Source organism: Bombina bombina, chromosome 4, assembly GCF_027579735.1.
Source record: "Bombina bombina isolate aBomBom1 chromosome 4, aBomBom1.pri, whole genome shotgun sequence".
NCBI lineage: Eukaryota > Metazoa > Chordata > Amphibia > Anura > Bombinatoridae > Bombina > Bombina bombina.
Window position 1 is genome coordinate 19,130,903 of NC_069502.1, and position 17,992 is coordinate 19,148,894.

At 41.6% G+C, this 17,992-nt stretch overlaps 1 protein-coding gene across 1 annotated transcript in view; it reads left to right on the forward strand.

Annotated features, from left to right (window-relative positions):
- Positions 1–10,823: 10,823 nt before the first annotated feature.
- The window catches only part of LOC128656801 (vomeronasal type-2 receptor 26-like), a 34,616-nt gene continuing 27,447 nt past the window's right edge, over positions 10,824–17,992 (forward strand). The window contains exons 1-2 of the mRNA XM_053710960.1: positions 10,824–10,853; positions 17,465–17,588. Coding sequence (XP_053566935.1) covers positions 10,824–10,853; positions 17,465–17,588 — 154 coding nt within the window. The remainder of the gene's footprint in view (positions 10,854–17,464; positions 17,589–17,992) is intronic.

Below are 17,992 nucleotides of genomic sequence, written 5' to 3' on the forward strand. Positions count from 1 at the left end.
TAAGCTTGAGAAATGTGAATTTCACCAGTCCCAGGTTACCTTTTTGTGCTACGTTATCTCCTCTGAGGGGTTTTCCATGGTTACCCAGGTGTCAGCTGTTTTACAATGGACTCCTCCTGCTAGCCTCTGCTCCATCCAATGTTTCCTTGGTTTTGCCAACTATTATCGAAAATGTATCAGAAAATGTTCCTCACCTTTAAAACCTATCACTGACCTGACTAAGAAAGACAGTGATCTACACCATTGGTCTTCCCCTGCTATTAAGGCTTTCGAAGCTCTTAAGTCTGCTTTTGCTACCGCTCTGATACTGTCTCACCCCAACCCTGCTTTACCTTTTATCCTTGAGGTTGATGCATCTGAGACAGGAGTAGGCACCCTCTTGTCTAAATGTCCTATGCCAGATGGACCCCTACACTCTTGCAGGTTCTATTGCATAAAGCTATCTCCAGCAGAGTGCAATTTTGAGATTGGAGATAGAGAATTATTGGTTATAATTCAAGACATTTGCTTGAAGATACTACCGTTCTTGTTATTATTCATCATAAGAACTTAACCTGATGGGCTCCTGTTTCTTTCATGATTCAATTATTTAGTCTCGTATTTGCCCGGGTCATAAAATTTGTAGGCTAATGCATTGTCTCATCAATTTTCTGAGTTGTCCATTGAAGACTCCATTCCTATTCTGGTTATTCCTCCAGATCATATCCTGGCTACTATGCACACTAATTTAGCCTCTCCCTTGGGAAACCAGATTCTGTCCACTCAACCTATGGCTCCTCCTGAGAATTTGAGCATCATACTATTGCAAACCTACTATAACTCCAAAATTGCTGCTCACCCTGGTAAAACTCATATGACTTGTGCCATTTCCATACTGATGCCACTGCTTATGTGTCTGCCTGTTAATTTGTGCCCAAAGCAATTCCCCTCTGCACCTTCCTGTGGACCTACTTCAACCTGTTCCTAATGTGGGAGCACCCTTATGGGACACCTAGCCATGGACTTTATCGTTATACCATTATCCTCATGGTTGTCAACTGTATTTCCAAAATGTCCCATTGCATACCATTAAAAAAGTTGCCCACAATATTCCTAAGGAGATAGTTTTGGAACGGGGTAGCAAGTTTGTCTCTAGGTTCTGGCGGGCCATTTGCACTCAGTTTGGAATTTGACTCTCCTTCTCCTCTGCCTACCATCCACAGTCTAATTGTGCCGCTGAGTGTGTCCAACCAGGCCCCTCTGCTGCTATGTTTCAGACCACCACGAAAATTGGGCTGATCTACTACCCTGGGTAGAGTTTGCTAGGAACAATGCAAACAACTCGTCCTCCCAAATGTCCCCCCATTCATGGCCATTTGTGGGTTTCAGCCATCAGTGTTACCCAATTCATTTATGCCTCAGAACATTCCGGCTTTGGATGATCATCTTCAGGTGCTCCACTTCACATGGATACAGATTCAGAATTCCTTTCATGCCTCTATGCATCGCCAAACGCTTCAGGCGGATCGAAGGAATCTTCACGCTCCTTCCTACTAGGTCAGGGAGAGAGAGTAGTTGTCTTCCTGTAACCTCAACCTCGAAGTGCCTTCTCCAAAATTGGCACCTTGTTACATGGGGCCTTTTCATATTTTCCATATGGTTAAACTGGTTGCCTACACCCTTGATCTCCCTGCTAGCATGTGTATCTCCATTTTCAATGTATCGCTCCTTAAGCTGCTAGTGTGCAATTGTTACACTACCAATCCCTCTCTTACATTCCAGTTGGCAACAATGAGGAGTACAAAATATGCAACATCCTCAACTCCCATCTTCCTGACATTGATAGACAGCTTGTCTCTGAGCACATTTCACCTGTGATGATGGATTAAGATTCTGCTACTTTTCTATGAAGATAAAAAAGCAGCAAACAGTGCCCTGATACTGATTTGATATCACATGTTCTAGGACATGTAAATCTTTTTAAAATTATTCAAATGTTTTGTTTTAACAGGAAGTCATGAGATACATGACTGTACGGAACCACTTACTGCAAGTCCCATGCTTTTCCTTGTGTACTTTAGTTTCATGTTTGGGATTGGCATTCATGGGCTTTTAAAGGGATACCCCAAAAAAGTATATGTGTGCTTGTATGCGCATTGAGCGTGTATTTGTGCTTGTATGCGCATTGAGTGTATATTTGTGCTTGTATGCGCATTGAGTGTATATTTGTGCTTGTATGCGCATTGAGTGTATATTTGTGCTTGTATGCACATTGAGTGTATATTTGTGCTTGTATGCACATTGAGTGTGTATTTGTGCTTGTATGCGCATTGAGTGTGTATTTGTGCTTGTATGCGCATTAAGCGTGTATTTGTGCTTTTTGTATGTGCATTGAGTGTGTATTTGTGCTTGTATGCGCATTGAGTGTGTATTTGTGCTTGTATGCGCATTAAGTATGTATTTGTGCTTGTATGCACATTGAGCGTGTATTTGTGCTTGTATGCGCATTGAGTGTGTATTTGTGCTTGTATGCGCATTGAGTGTGTATTTGTGCTTGAATGCGCATTGAGTGTGTATTTGTGCTTGTATGCGCATTGAGCGTGTATTTGTGCTTGTATGCGCATTGAGCGTGTATTTGTGCATTTTGTATGCGCATTGAGTGTGTATTTGTGCTTGTATGCGCATTGAGTGTGTATTTGTGCTTGTATGCGTATTGAGTGTGTATTTGTGCTTGTATGTTCATTGAGTGTGTATTTGTGTTTGTATGCGCATTGAGTGTTTATTTGTGCTTGTATGCGCATTGTGTGTGTAATTGTGCTTGTATGCATATTAAGTGTGTATTTGTGCTTGTATGCGCATTGAGTGTGTATTTGTGCTTGTATGCGCATTGAGTGTGTATTTGTGCTTGTATGTGCATTGAGCGTGTATTTGTGCTTGTATGCGCATTGAGTATGTATTTGTGCTTGTATACGCATTGAGTGTTCATTTGTGCTTGTATGCGCATTGTGTGTGTATTCGTGCTTGTATGCACATTGAGTATGTATTTGTGCTTGTATACGCATTGAGTGTTCATTTGTGCTTGTATGCGCATTGAGCATGTATTTGTGCTTGTATGCGCATTGAGTGTTTATTTGTGCTTGTATGCGCATTGAGTGTGTATTTGTGCTTGTATGTGCATTGAGTGTTCATTTGTGCTTGTATGCGCATTGAGTGTGTATTTGTGCTTGTATGCGCATTGAGTGTGTATTTGTGCTTGTATGTGCATTGACTATGTATTTGTGTTTTGATGCGCATTGAGTATGTATTTGTGCTTGTATGCGCATTGAGTGTGTATTAGTGCTTGTATGCGCATTAAGGGGGGTAGTTATCAACGTGTCAACTTTCCTGCCTTCGCCGCCGCGGACCTGAAAACATACGCCTAAGTTATCAAATAAAGCTGTAAAAAAGCTGCGGGGCAATGAGCAGCGGACTGTGAGAGTTATCACTCATCCGATCTCGCTGCTCTTCGGCTGTTTGACAGCTTTCTTGCTAGCCTGTCACTAAGCAACCACACTAAACTACACTGTTCTACCCCCTATACCGGCGCCCCCAGAGCCCCCCGCAACTAAATAAAGTTACTAACCCCTAAACCGCCGCTCCTAGACCCTGCCGCAAGTCTTATAAATGTATTAACCCCTAAACCGCCGCTCCTAGACCCCGCCGCAAGTCTTATAAATGTATTAACCCCTAAACCGCTGCTCCCGGACACCGCTGCCACCCACATTATACCTAGTAACCCCTATCCTGCCCCCCCTATACCGTCGCCCTCTATAATAAAGTTATTAACCCCTATCCTGCTGATCCCGCACCTCGCCGCAAATAAATAAATAGTTTAACCCCTACACCGCCGCTCCCTGAACCCGCCGCAACCTATATTAAATTTATTAACCCCTATCCTGCCCCCCCTACACCGTTGCCACCTGTAATAAATTTATTAACCCCATCCTGCCCCCCACTACACCGCCACCACTGTAATAAAATTATTAACCCCTAAACCTAAGTCTAACACTAACCCTAACACCCCCCTAACTTAAATATTAATTAAATAAATCTAAATAATATTTCTATTATTAACTAAGGCCTAGATTTGGAGTTTGGCGGTAGCCGTGAAAACCAGCGTTAGAGGCTCCTAACACTGGTTTTAGGCTACCTCCGGTATTTGGAGTCAGTCAAAAAAGGGTCTCACTTTTCAGCCGCGACTTTTCCATACCGCAGATCCCCTTACGTAAATTGCGTATCCTATCTTTTCAATGGGATCTTTCTAACTCCGGTATTTAGAGTCGTGGCTGAACTGAGCGTTAGAAATCTAACGACAAAAGTCAGTAGTTAAGAGCTTTTTGGGCTAACGCCGGTTCATAAAGCTCTTAACTACTGTGCTCTAAAGTACACTAACACCCATAAACTACCTATGTACCCCTAAACTGAGGTCCCCCCACATCGCCGCCACTCGATTAAATTTTTTTAACCCCTAATCTGCCGACCGCCACCTACGTTATACTTATGTACCCCTAATCTGCTGCCCCTAACACCGCCGACCCCTATATTATATTTATTAACCCCTAACCTGCCCCCCACAACGTCGCAGCCAGCTACCTACAATAATTAACCCCTAATCTGCCGACCGCAAAGAGCCGCCACCTACATTATAGCTATGTACCCCTAATCTGCTGCCCCTAACACCGCCGACCCCTATATTATATTTATTAACCCCTAATCTGCCCCCCACAACGTCGCCGCCAAGTACCTACAATAATTAACCCCTAATCTGCCGAGCCGACCGCACCGCTACTCTATTAAATTTATTAACCCCAAAGCTAATTCTAACCCTAACCCTAACACCCCCTAAGTTAAATATAATTTTATTCTAAATACTTACCTGTAAAATAAACCCTAATATAGCTACAATATAACGAATAATTACATTGTAGCTATTTTAGGATTCATATTTATTTTACAGGCAACTTTGTAATTATTTTAACCAGGTACAATAGCTATTAAATAGTTAAGAACTATTTAATAGTTACCTAGTTAAAATAATAACAAAATTACCTGTAAAATAAATCCTAACCTAAGTTACAATTAAACCTAAGACTATACTATCATTAAATTAATTAAATAAAATACCTACAATTACCTACAATTAAACCTAACACGGGGGCTGGCGATCCATCATCCGGCGGCTGAAGAGGTCCAGAAGAGGCTCCAAAGTCTTCATCCTATCCGGGAAGAAGAGGCGATCCGGACCGGCAACCATCTTGATCCAAGCGGCATCTTCTATCTTCATCCGATGCCGACCGGCTCCATCTTGAAAACCTCCAGCGCGGATCCGTCCTCTTCTTCCGACGACTTCCCGACGAATGACGGTTCCTTTAAGGGACGTCATCCAAGATGGCGTCCCTCGAATTCTGATTGGCTGATAGGATTCTATCAGCCAATCGGAATTAAGGTAGGAAAATTCTGATTGGCTGATGGAATCAGCCAATCAGAATCAAGTTCAATCCGATTGGCTGATCCGATCAGCCAATCAGATTGAGCTCGCATTCTATTGGCTGATCGGAACAGCCAATAGAATGTGAGCTCAATCTGATTGGCTGATTGAATCAGCCAATCGGATTGAACTTGATTCTGATTGGCTGATTCCATCAGCCAATCAGAATATTCCTACCTTAATTCCGATTGGCTGATAGAATCCTATCAGCCAATCGGAATTCGAGGGACGCCATCTTGGATGATGTCCCTTAAAGGAACCATCATTCTTCAGTTGGACATTGCCGGATGAAGATGGGTCCGCGGTGGAGGTCTTCAGGATGGAGCCGGTCCTCATCGGATGAAGATAGAAGATGCCGCTTGGAAGATGATGGTTGCCGGTCCGGATCTACTCTTCTTCCCGGATAGGATGAAGACTTTGGAGCCTCTTCTGGACCTCTTCAGCCACCGGATGATGGATCGCCAGCCCCCGCTTGGGTTGGATGAAGATTTTGGAGCCAGGACGGATCGGTGATACCTGGTGAGGTGAAGACAAGGTAGGATGATCTTCAGGGGCTTAGTGTTAGGTTTATTTAAGGGGGGTTTTGGTTAGATTAGGGGTATGTGGGTGGTGGGTTGTAATGTGGGGGGGGGGGTATTGTATGTTTTTTTTTACAGGCAAAAGAGCTGAACTTCTTGGGGCATGCCCCACAAAGGGCCCTGTTCAGGGCTGGTAAGGTAAAAGAGCTTTGAACTTTAGTAATTTAGAATAGGGTAGGGCATTTTTTATTTTGGGGGTCTTTGTTATTTTATTAGGGGGCTTAGAGTAGGTGTAATTAGTTTAAAATTGTTGTAATATTTTTCTTATGTTTGTAAATATTTTTTTATTTTTTGTAACTTAGTTCTTTTTTATTTTTTGTACTTTAGTTAGTTTATTTCATTGTAGTTATTTGTACATATTGTATTTAATTAATTTATTGATAGTGTAGTGTTAGGTTTAATTGTAGGTAATTGTAGGTATTTTATTTAATTAATTTAATGATAGTATAGTGTTAGGTTTAATTGTAACTTAGGTTAGGATTTATTTTACAGGTAATTTTGTTATTATTTTAACTAGGTAACTATTAAATAGTTCTTAACTATTTAATAGCTATTGTACCTGGGTAAAATAATTACAAAGTTGCCTGTAAAATAAATATTAATCCTAAAATAGCTACAATGTAATTATAATTTATATTGTAGCTATATTAGGGTTTATTTTACAGGTAAGTATTTAGCTTTAAATAGGAATAATTTATTTAATAAGAGTTAATTAATTTCGTTAGATTAAAATTATATTTAACTTAGGGGGGTGTTAGTGTTAGGGTTAGACTTAGCTTTAGGGGTTAATACATTTATTAGAATAGCGGTGAGCTCCGGTCGGCAGATTAGGGGTTAATAATTGAAGTTAGGTGTCGGCGATGTTAGGGAGGGCAGATTAGGGGTTAATACTATTTATTATAGGGTTAGTGAGGCGGATTAGGGGTTAATAACTTTATTATAGTAGCGGTGCGGTCCGCTCGGCAGATTAGGGGTTAATAAGTGTAGGCAGGTGGAGGCGACGTTGTGGGTGGCAGATTAGGGGTTAATAAATATAATATAGGGGTCGGCGGTGTTAGGGGCAGCAGATTAGGGGTACATAGGGATAATGTAAGTAGCGGCGGTTTACGGAGCGGCAGATTAGGGGTTAAAAATAAAATGCAGGTGTCAGCGATAGCCGGGGCGGCAGATTAGGGGTTAATAAGTGTAAGGTTAGGGGTGTTTAGACTCGGGGTACATGTTAGGGTGTTAGGTGCAGACTTAGGAGGTGTTTCCGCATAGCAAACAATGGGGCTGCGTTAAGAGCTGAACGCGGCTTTTTTGCAGGTGTTAGGTTTTTTTTCAGCTCAAACAGCCCCATTGTTTTCTATGGGGGAATCGTGCACGAGCACGTTTTTGAGGCTGGCCGCGTCCGTAAGCAATTCTGGTATCGAGAGTTGCAGTTGCGTTAAAAATGCTCTACGCTCCTTTTTGGAGCCTAACGCAGCGATTCTGTGGACTCTCAATACCAGAGTTATTTTAAAGGTGCAGCCAGAAAAAAGCCGGTGTTAGCTACGCGGGTCCTCACCGACAAAACTCCAAATCTAGCCGTAAGTGTGTATTTGTGCTTGTATGTGCATTAAGGGCGCGATCCGATATAGGTCGTAGTTTTCGGCGCAAGCGAGGTAACCCGCGTCGCCCGCAGTTTCAGCTCGCAACTCGAGCTATCCAATATTCACCGCCGTCAGATGCTAAACTGGCGTAAGTCATGAAAACCGACGAGCAGCCAAAATGTGCGCAAATACACCTTTTAGTCGTCGCAAGTACTTGCGCCTGTTTTTTGTTCACGTAAAGTCTCAATAAAGTGTAGTTTTATGCAAATTTGCCTACGACTCGTAAAAAATAACGCCAGTTCTAAGAGATGCGCCACGTAATGACGAGATTCAAAAATCATACTTAAACCCCTGCGCAGCCGCCATTTCTTTAGTGTGTTTGGTTGGTTCTTGGAGCTACAGCACACTACAGCGAGTAGAGAGATTAGTGGTAAGAGTAGTGAGAAAGGAGCATCATCAAAAGTTAGTTAGGTCGGATTGTTGGTTGGATTGTTAAGCCAGTACATTTACTTACACTTTTTTTCATATTGCACACATTTTGCATACACACATATACAAAATACACAACACTTTTTTTTGATAACACCCAACACTCTTTATTTATCTTTTACAGTTTGAAAGGCTGAGTTTCTGGTTGTGATTGTGTGTGATTGAAGTGGGAGTGAGTGTGAGTGTGTGAGTGTGTGTAGTGTGAGGATGTCAGGGAGAGATAGGGCTGGGGGGAGGATGGAAGGGGAGTCGCAGGGAGAGGATTATGTACAGGAGGAGCAGCAGGGTCCCCGTCAGGGAGTGAGCGGAGTGGGGAGAGGGAGAGCCAGAAGGGAGGATGGGAGTGGGGTTGCCCAAAGGCCAGGCACACTGAGAAGAGGGATAGAGGGTGCACATGGGGATAGAAGGGGGGAGGAGGGAGAGGATAGGGAGGAACCCACACCAGGGACATCCCAGGGAGGGAGCCAGGCAGCCCAGGACGAGGAGCGTATGAGGTGTCCCAATTTCAGTTTTGCCGAAAACCTCGCTCTCGTCCAGGCTGTCCTGGAGAACCATAATGCCCTCTTTGGACAAGAGAAGGGCAAAGGAGTTGCCCGGAGGCGTAAGGATGCTTGGCAGAAGGTGGTGGAGGCCGTCAATGGAGTGTCCCAACAGAGGAGGAATGTTGACGGGCTTAAGAAGAGATGGAATGATTGCAAGAGGAGGGTCAAGGAGAGGATGGGCCAGGAAGCAATCTCCCAGAGGGCAACTGGAGGTGGGCCTCACTATGAGGCAGAATACAATGAGTGGCAGGAGCTCATTCGTCAGTCCCTGAGCCTCACAGCAGTCCGTGGCCTTCCAGGGGCTCGTGACTCAGGGACTGCAACATCAGCACAGCATGCTGGTGAGTAACATCCCACACACTAGTATTATATGTATTTGTGTTATAACATCCTATATTGTCACACATTCATGTACACAATGAGGATCATGGTATTTTGATTACTAACAACTAAATATACAATGATATTTAACATTAAAGGGACATGAAACACAAAGATCTTTTTTCATTATTCAGATAGAGAATATACTTTTAAACAACATCCATATTTACTTCCATTATCTATATTTAATTATTATTTTGAACATCTTAGTTTATTAAATATCAATGCACCTGGGTGAGGCAATCACACGAGGCATTGATGTACAGCCACCAATCAGCAGCTTCTGAGCCTATCAATAAATGCATATCAGCTAAGAATATCAAGATAATGAAGCATATTAGCTACTGGAGGTCAATTACAATATTTTTCGAATTCCATGCTTGTCTAGCTGAATCATTAAATAATCAATATGTTTTGCATGTCCATTTAATGTGACTTAACACATTGAAATTCATGATCTGAGGTAGAATAGTGAAATACTAACATGTCTCAGAGTAACACAGGCCACAAGCCACATGTAGACCTTTCAGTAAATGGACACCATAGTCATCACAACCATAGTGTCACTTAAAGAACACATTTTCTCCATCACTGACATGTACACAGAACTATTGTATGAAACACATACATGTATAATTAGCATATTACAAACCCTCATATCACAAATCTCAATGTGCACAAGCATGTTATAGAGTTAGACATGAGAATGTGGATAGGCCCTAGCATGTAAATTGTATGCCCACATGGATAGATATGTGACTGTACTAATCACTCTCATCATTTGACTCCTTCACAGAACCTCCAGTCACCAGGGTGCCTATGCCCATGAATCCCCCAACACCGGTTCTAAATATATGTCCACCACAACCACCGGTACAGATACGACAGCAGGAGTATGCCAGGCATGAGATGTCTTGGACTGCGTCCATTGAACATCCACATATCATGCCACCTGCATTAGAGGAGGATACCTGGCAGGACCCGTGGCAGGAGGAATATTCCTATGGCTTGGAGGGGGAGCCCCACCAGCCCCAAAGGGTAGATGTATTTCCCCCCCCCCCCAAGAATATCAGGGAACCACAGGAGTATACCAGCAGGCTGAGTGGATGCACACCAGCGGACATTGGGACTATCGGTCCATCCCGACATCTGGACCATCATCTTCAGTTGGAAGGGCTCCACCAACTGTAATACATCGCCCTGCACCTCCAGCTCATATCCCTGTTGCTGCACCTCCTGCTGAGATATCTCTTCCTGCACGTCCAGCTGCTGTTTATGTTCCGGCACCTCCAACAGAGGTTATTGTTGCTGCACCTCCATCAGAGGTTATTGTTGCTGCACCTCCATCAGAGGTTATTGTTGCTGCACCTCCATCAGAGGTTATTGTTGCTGCACCTCCATCAGAGGTTATTGTTGCTGCACCTCCATCAGAGGTTATTGTTGCTGCACCTCCATCAGAGGTTATTGTTGCTGCACCTCCATCAGAGGTTATTGTTGCTGCACCTCCAGCTGAGGTTATTGTTGCTGCACCTCCATCAGAGGTTATAGTTGCTGCACCTCCAGCTGAGGTTAATGTTCCGGCACCTCCAGCTGAGGTTGTTGTTCTGGCACCTCCAGCTGAGGAACACGTCATTGAAAGAGAGCATATTGTCCCTGCTGATGAAGAGCCCATGGATAATTTGACTTCTGCCATGGGTGATGAATATATCTCACTACAGAGGAGGCAAACTTTGACCTGTGAGACTCTAACAGAAACATGTCAGAATATGCAGAGGGAACAACACAGGTTCCATAGAACACAACACCGTTTGCAACAGAGGTCGAATGAGCTGCAGAGGGACATGGCAGCATCGCTATCAGCTATGGTCCAAAATCAGAACCAAATGCTACGTGTAATCTCGGACATGCAAATCCAAAGTGACCAAAGATGGAGGGAACAGAATCAACTGTTGGGGGCTTTGGTGGAGCATTTCACCCAACAGCAGGACATGGCATCAAGTATCTCCTCTGTGACCAGCACTCCTAGTGTATCCACACAACCCAGGAGAGGCAGAAGACCCACACCAGGCCCCTCATCTAAGAGGCCTAAAAAAAAAAAAAAATATATTCTATTTCTTTGAAATTCTTGTCCTCTGTTATTTACTATCTAATTGTCATACACATCCATGTGAGTTGTGTTTTAGTACAGTAATATTGTTAAAACATATAATAATACCTGTGTTGAAATGGACCAAAAAGGTATTATTATAATGTTTATGACATATTCATGCTCAATAAACAACATGACATGGTTGTGTCTCAACGGTACATATAGTAATATTAACTTCTAAGATGTACATCAAGGTTTCTCACATCCAATATAAATTTACATGTTGGTATATATAACTAATAATATATTTAAAGAATGTGTGAACATAAGGTATAAATATCCATTATCCTCATTCTTAATGATAGTGAACTAAACATGAATTAAACAAATTATAAATATACAGTAATTAGGGTTGTTAAAGGGACATTAAAGCAAATTATTTGACTTCATGATTTTGAAGGTGAAGATAATTTCTAAATTAAACTATAATTTCATTCTATTATTTCTGTAGCTTCATTCTATTGATATTCTTTGCTGTAAAAAATATCAATATGTGTTTGGTAGCTGATGATTAGTAGCTGTATATAGATGCCTCCTGCAATTTCTTCACTGTGTGCATTTCTATGTCTTCATTAAAGTATATCTAAATTAATAATGAAAATAGGTAATTGATGTCAATTATAAGGTTTGTTATAATTTATCTTCTCTATCCTTAATCATGAAACAATATGTTTGGGTATAGTGTCCCTTTAAGGGAAGGGGGTTGGGATGTAGTACTTTCACTTACATGCAGTGGAAATCCAAACCTTTACATTCTGCAAGACATGATATATACACATGCAATGGTTGGTGAGGTACTGTCAAACATCATAATACATGTGAATGTTACGGTTTACTGTAATTATGAATAAGTAACTTACAGGTGAAGTATTCCTGGATGACATAATCCCTCACTTCATTCCCCCTCAGTGTCCCCCTGTCCACATCCTCAGGTACAGGAACCAGCTGCTGCTGCTGCTCTGGGTCAATGTCCCCCAACAAACGTGTGTCCACAGCAATGTTGTGTAGAATACAGCAAGCATTGACAATGGAACACACTTTGTTGGGGTTATACTGTAGTGCTCCGCCTGTAACATCCAGACACCTGAACCTGGTTTTTAATAGGCCAAAGCTCCTTTCAATGACATTCCTTGTTCTTATGTGTGCCTCCTGGTACCTGAGTTGTGGCTCTGTAATGGGGTGCACCAAGGGGGTTAATAGCCATGGTCTGCAGCCGTACCCTGCGTCACCTGTCATGTAACATATGTGTTTGGATTACTACAGGTACATCATGTGCTTTAAAAAGGGACACAACATGAATCACATATAAAAGATACATTTCAGCAAAATATTAATGGAAGTAATCAGGATAGTTAATTAAAATTAAAAGGCCTATCTGAATAATGGAAGAGAGATTTATACTAGACTGTCCATTTAATAAGAACCTGCAATTGTGAGCAGCTTGATAATTAACTTTTATTAGATCATTTTCTCCATTCTATAGATAACTCTTGATGACAAGCATATTAGATATGCTCAATTGCTGCTGATTGGTGGCTGCACATTGAAGCCTCATATGATTGGCTCATATATGTGAATTATAATTTATAAAATAAATATATTTAAAGAATGAATAAAATGATATAAGAGAAGTGAATTATAATGCTGTTTAACATTGTATTCTCTATCTGACACATGAGATGACAATATGTGTTTAGTGTCCCTTTATTAGAAATATACAGACAGAATGAAGGTACTCACCAAGCAGCCATCCTCCCGAAAGTGTTCCATTTTCAAACATATTGAATAAGGAGGTCTGGCGCAGGATGTAGGAATCATGTGCACTCCCTGGGAAGCCTGCATACACATGTAAGAATTTCAGATTGGTATCGCAGACCATCTGGCAATTCAATGAGTGAAACCCTTTCCTGTTAATATAGAGGATTGTCTCCTCATGTGGGGCCACAATACGCACATGTGTGCAATCAATTGCCCCCATGACATTAGGAATACCCCCCAGTCGATAGAAGCCTTGTTTAAGACGGTTCCATTCCTGGGGGGTATGGGGGAAATGAATGTATCGTTGTGTCTGGTTATCTAGAGCAGTCAGAACCTCCCCTAGAATCCTGGAGAAGGTAGACTGCGCTAGGCCAGACACAAGCCCCTCTGTTGACTGGTATGAGCCAGTTGCCAGGAAGTGTACAACACACAACAGCTTCTGCATACCAGTCAGAGCTCGGTTCCTATACGCTTGAGGGTCAATTTCATCCTTCAACACCTCATATAGGTTAATGAGGCTTGCAGATGTCAAGCGATATTTTTCCCTGACCTCCACTTCTGTCATCCCAAACAGGGTGACCCTAACCCTGTGTACCCTTGGTGCTCTTCCCCTCTGCTGATGCCTTCGTCTTATAGGCCCTGCTGGCCTATGGGCAGCTGCAGCAACAGCAGCATGGGGAGCACCAGGAACAGGGACAACAGCAGGAGGATCAGGGAGGGCAGCAGCAGCAGCTGGAGCAGGGACAGCTACAGCACCATGACCAGGGACCTCAGCAGCAGGGATACCATCCAAAACTGGGGCTTGTAGGGGTTCCAGCACCCCTTGTGCCCCACGACGCTGTCTCACTCTAAATGCTATATACTGCAAGGGAAACATGGTGGCTAATGAGGGTGTGCATTTGCAGGTGTTTTAAGGTTGCAGGTGAGGGGTTGTGCTGTTTGTGATTGGTTTGACACACTTGCAGGGGCAGGAATAATAAATGCTTTTAAGAGGTTAACTATTTGTGAACAAGCTGCTGCTATGTATATTGTTAGGCATGCATTTGTTAGGCCTTCTGAGAGTTACGTTGGTTTCTAAGTCAGTGCAAGGGTACCTGCGCCTTCAATTTGTGGCGAGCTGAGAATGGCGTAGATTTAGAAAAATCTGTGCGCGTAAGTCCTTACGCCGTATATAGGATAGCAAATTGCGCGTGTTTTATATGTCAGTCTATGGGCCAAAAAACTACGGGCGACGCCAGAAATCTACGCGCGTAACTTCTAGCTTACGCCGTATATAGGATACCAAATCCGCGCAATTCTTGGCGTCGCCGGCTTTTGCGGGCGACGATTTTTATCGGATCGACCCCTAAGTATGTATTTGTTTTGTATGCGCATTAAGTATGTATTTGTGTTTGTATGCGCATTAAGTATGTATTTGTGCTTGTATGCGCATTAAGTATGTATTTGTGCTTGTATGCGCATTAAGTGTGTATTTGTGCTTGTATGCGCATTAAGTATGTATTTGTGCTTGTACTGTATGTGCATTGAGTATGTATTTGTGTTTGTATGCGCATTAAGTATGTATTTGTGCTTGTATGCGCATTAAGTGTGTATTTGTTCTTGTATGCGCATTAAGTATGTATTTGTGCTTGTATGCACATTGAGTGTGTATTTGTGCTTGCATGCGCATTAAGTATGTATTTGTGATTGTATGCGCATTGAGTGTGTATTTGTGCTTGTATGCGCATTAAGTGTGTATTTGTGCTTGTATGCGCATTAAGTGTGTATTTGTGCTTGTATGCGCATTGTGTGTGTATTTGTGCTTGTATGCGCATTAAGTGTGTATTTGTGCTTGTATGCGCATTAAGTATGTATTTGTGCTTGTATGAGCATTGAGTGTGTATTTGTGCTTGCATGCGCATTAAGTATGTATTTGTGCTTGTATGCGCATTGAGTATGTATTTGTGCTTGTATGCGCATTAAGTATGTATTTGTGCTTGTATGCGCATTAAGTGTGTATTTGTGCTTGTATGCGCATTAAGTATGTATTTGTGCTTGTATGAGCATTGAGCATGTATTTGTGCTTGTATGCGCATTAAGTATGTATTTGTGCTTGTATGCGCATTAAGTATGTATTTGTGCTTGTATGCGCATTGAGTGTGTATTTGTGCTTGTATGCGCATTAAGTATGTATTTGTGCTTGTATGTGCATTGAGTATGCATTTGTGTTTGTATGCGCATTAAGTATGTATTTGTGCTTGTATGCGCATTAAGTATGTATTTGTGCTTGTATGCGCATTAAGTATGTATTTGTGCTTGTATGTGCATTGAGTATGCATTTGTGTTTGTATGCGCATTAAGTATGCATTTGTGCTTGTATGCGCATTAAGTGTGTATTTGTGCTTGTATGCGCATTAAGTATGTATTTGTGCTTGTATGAGCATTGAGTGTGTATTTGTGCTTGCATGCGCATTAAGTATGTATTTGTGCTTGTATGCGCATTGAGTATGTATTTGTGCTTGTATGCACATTAAGTGTGTATTTGTGCTTGTATGCGCATTGAGTGTGTATTTGTGCTTGCATGCGCATTAAGTGTGTATTTGTGCTTGTATGCGCATTAAGTATGTATTTGTGCTTGTATGCGCATTGAGTGTGTATTTGTGCTTGTATGCGCATTGAGTATGTATTTGTGCTTGTATGCGCATTAAGTGTGTATTTGTGCTTGTATGCGCATTAAGTATGTATTTGTGCTTGTATGCGCATTAAGTATGTATTTGTGCTTGTATGCGCATTGAGTATGTATTTGTGCTTGTATGCGCATTGAGTATGTATTTGTGCTTGTATGCGCATTGAGCGTGTATTTGTGCTTGTATGCGCATTGAGTATGTATTTGTGCTTGTATGCGCATTGAGTGTGTATTTGTGCTTGTATGCGCATTAAGTATGCATTTGTGCTTGTATGAGCATTGAGTGTGTATTTGTGCTTGCATGCGCATTAAGTATGTATTTGTGCTTGTATGCGCATTGAGTGTGTATTTGTGCTTGTATGCGCATTGAGTATGTATTTGTGCTTGTATGCGCATTAAGTATGTATTTGTGCTTGTATGCGCATTGAGTGTGTATTTGTGCTTGCATGCGCATTAAGTGTGTATTTGTGCTTGTATGCGCATTAAGTATGTATTTGTGCTTGTATGCGCATTGAGTGTGTATTTGTGCTTGTATGCGCATTGAGTATGTATTTGTGCTTGTATGCGCATTAAGTGTGTATTTGTGCTTGTATGCGCATTAAGTATGTATTTGTGCTTGTATGCGCATTAAGTATGTATTTGTGCTTGTATGCGTATTGAGTGTGTATTTGTGCTTGTATGCCCATTGAGCGTGTATTTGTGCTTGTATGCGCATTGAGTATGTATTTGTGCTTGTATGCGCATTGAGTATGTATTTGTGCTTGTATGCGCATTGAGCGTGTATTTGTGCTTGTATGCGCATTGAGTATGTATTTGTGCTTGTATGCGCATTGAGTGTGTATTTGTGCTTGTATGCGCATTAAGTATGCATTTGTGCTTGTATGCGCATTAAGTATGTATTTGTGCTTGTATGCGCATTAAGTATGTATTTGTGCTTGTATGCGCACTAAGTATGTATTTGTGCTTGTATGCGCATTAAGTATGTGTTTGTGCTTGTATGCGCATTGAGTGTGTATTTGTGCTTGTATGCGCATTAAGTATGTATTTGTGCTTGTATGCGCATTGAGTATGTATTTGTGCTTGTATGCGCATTAAGTATGTATTTGTGCTTGTATGCGCATTAAGTATGTATTTGTGCTTGTATGCGCACTAAGTATGTATTTGTGCTTGTATGCGCATTAAGTATGTGTTTGTGCTTGTATGCGCATTGAGTGTGTATTTGTGCTTGTATGCGCATTAAGTATGTATTTGTGCTTGTATGCGCATTGAGTATGTATTTGTGCTTGTATGCGCATTGAGTATGTATTTGTGCTTGTATGCGCATTGAGTATGTATTTGTGCTTGTATGCGCATTAAGTATGTATTTGTGCTTGTATGCGCATTGAGTATGTATTTGTGCTTGTATGCGCATTGAGTATGTATTTGTGCTTGTATGAGCATTGAGTGTGTATTTGTGCTTGTATGCTCATTGAGTGAGTATTTGTGCTTGTATGCGCATTGAGTATGTATTTGTGCTTGTATGCGCATTGAGTGTGTATTTGTGCTTGTATGCGCATTGAGTGTGTATTTGTGCTTGTATGCGCATTAAGTGTGTATTTGTGCTTGTATGCGCATTGAGTGTGAGAAGAGTTGAGGTTTCTACACTTGAAATCAGGAATTTCCTTAATGTTTGTGCTGAGTACTTAAATTCTGGCATGAAGAGTAAATAGCTACTAGAACTTATTGCAGTAAATTAAGGTTGGATTTTTTCTCTATTTGAAAGATAAAGTCAGCATTACCAGTTTTATTCAGCTGACATTTTACACTCTGCCCCTGTTGTTCCCAGATCCCTCGTTCTGTCTGCTCTGAGAGCTGCATCCCGGGATACAGACGGGTCCCACAGGAAGGACGACCCAAGTGCTGCTATGACTGTGTCCCATGTGCAGAAGGCGAGATCACTAACGTACCTGGTAGGTCATATGCAGCGTATGATGTCTACACATGAAAATAGCATCAAACAAAATGTAGAAAATGAAAAAATAAAATACAATTTGACAAACATATAATCATAAAATAAACCAAGTGACTATCTTAAGTCTCTTATATTTAAATGCTCATGCACGGGATAGAGTAGGGTCAATTACCCAGATAAATAACATATAAATCCCAGCAAATGAGTCTTAGGTAAATAAAGATTTCATTTTATCCCAGCTTAAACAAATTCCACCATAGTAGATAGAACAACTCAGATACTGATACTGGAAGATCCCAAATGTCAGTCAATCCACATTCACACAAACCCCAGCCACCAAACAGATCCACTGACCGGAGCTCAAAGTTACAAACATTCCAAATCATTCAACAACATGATATA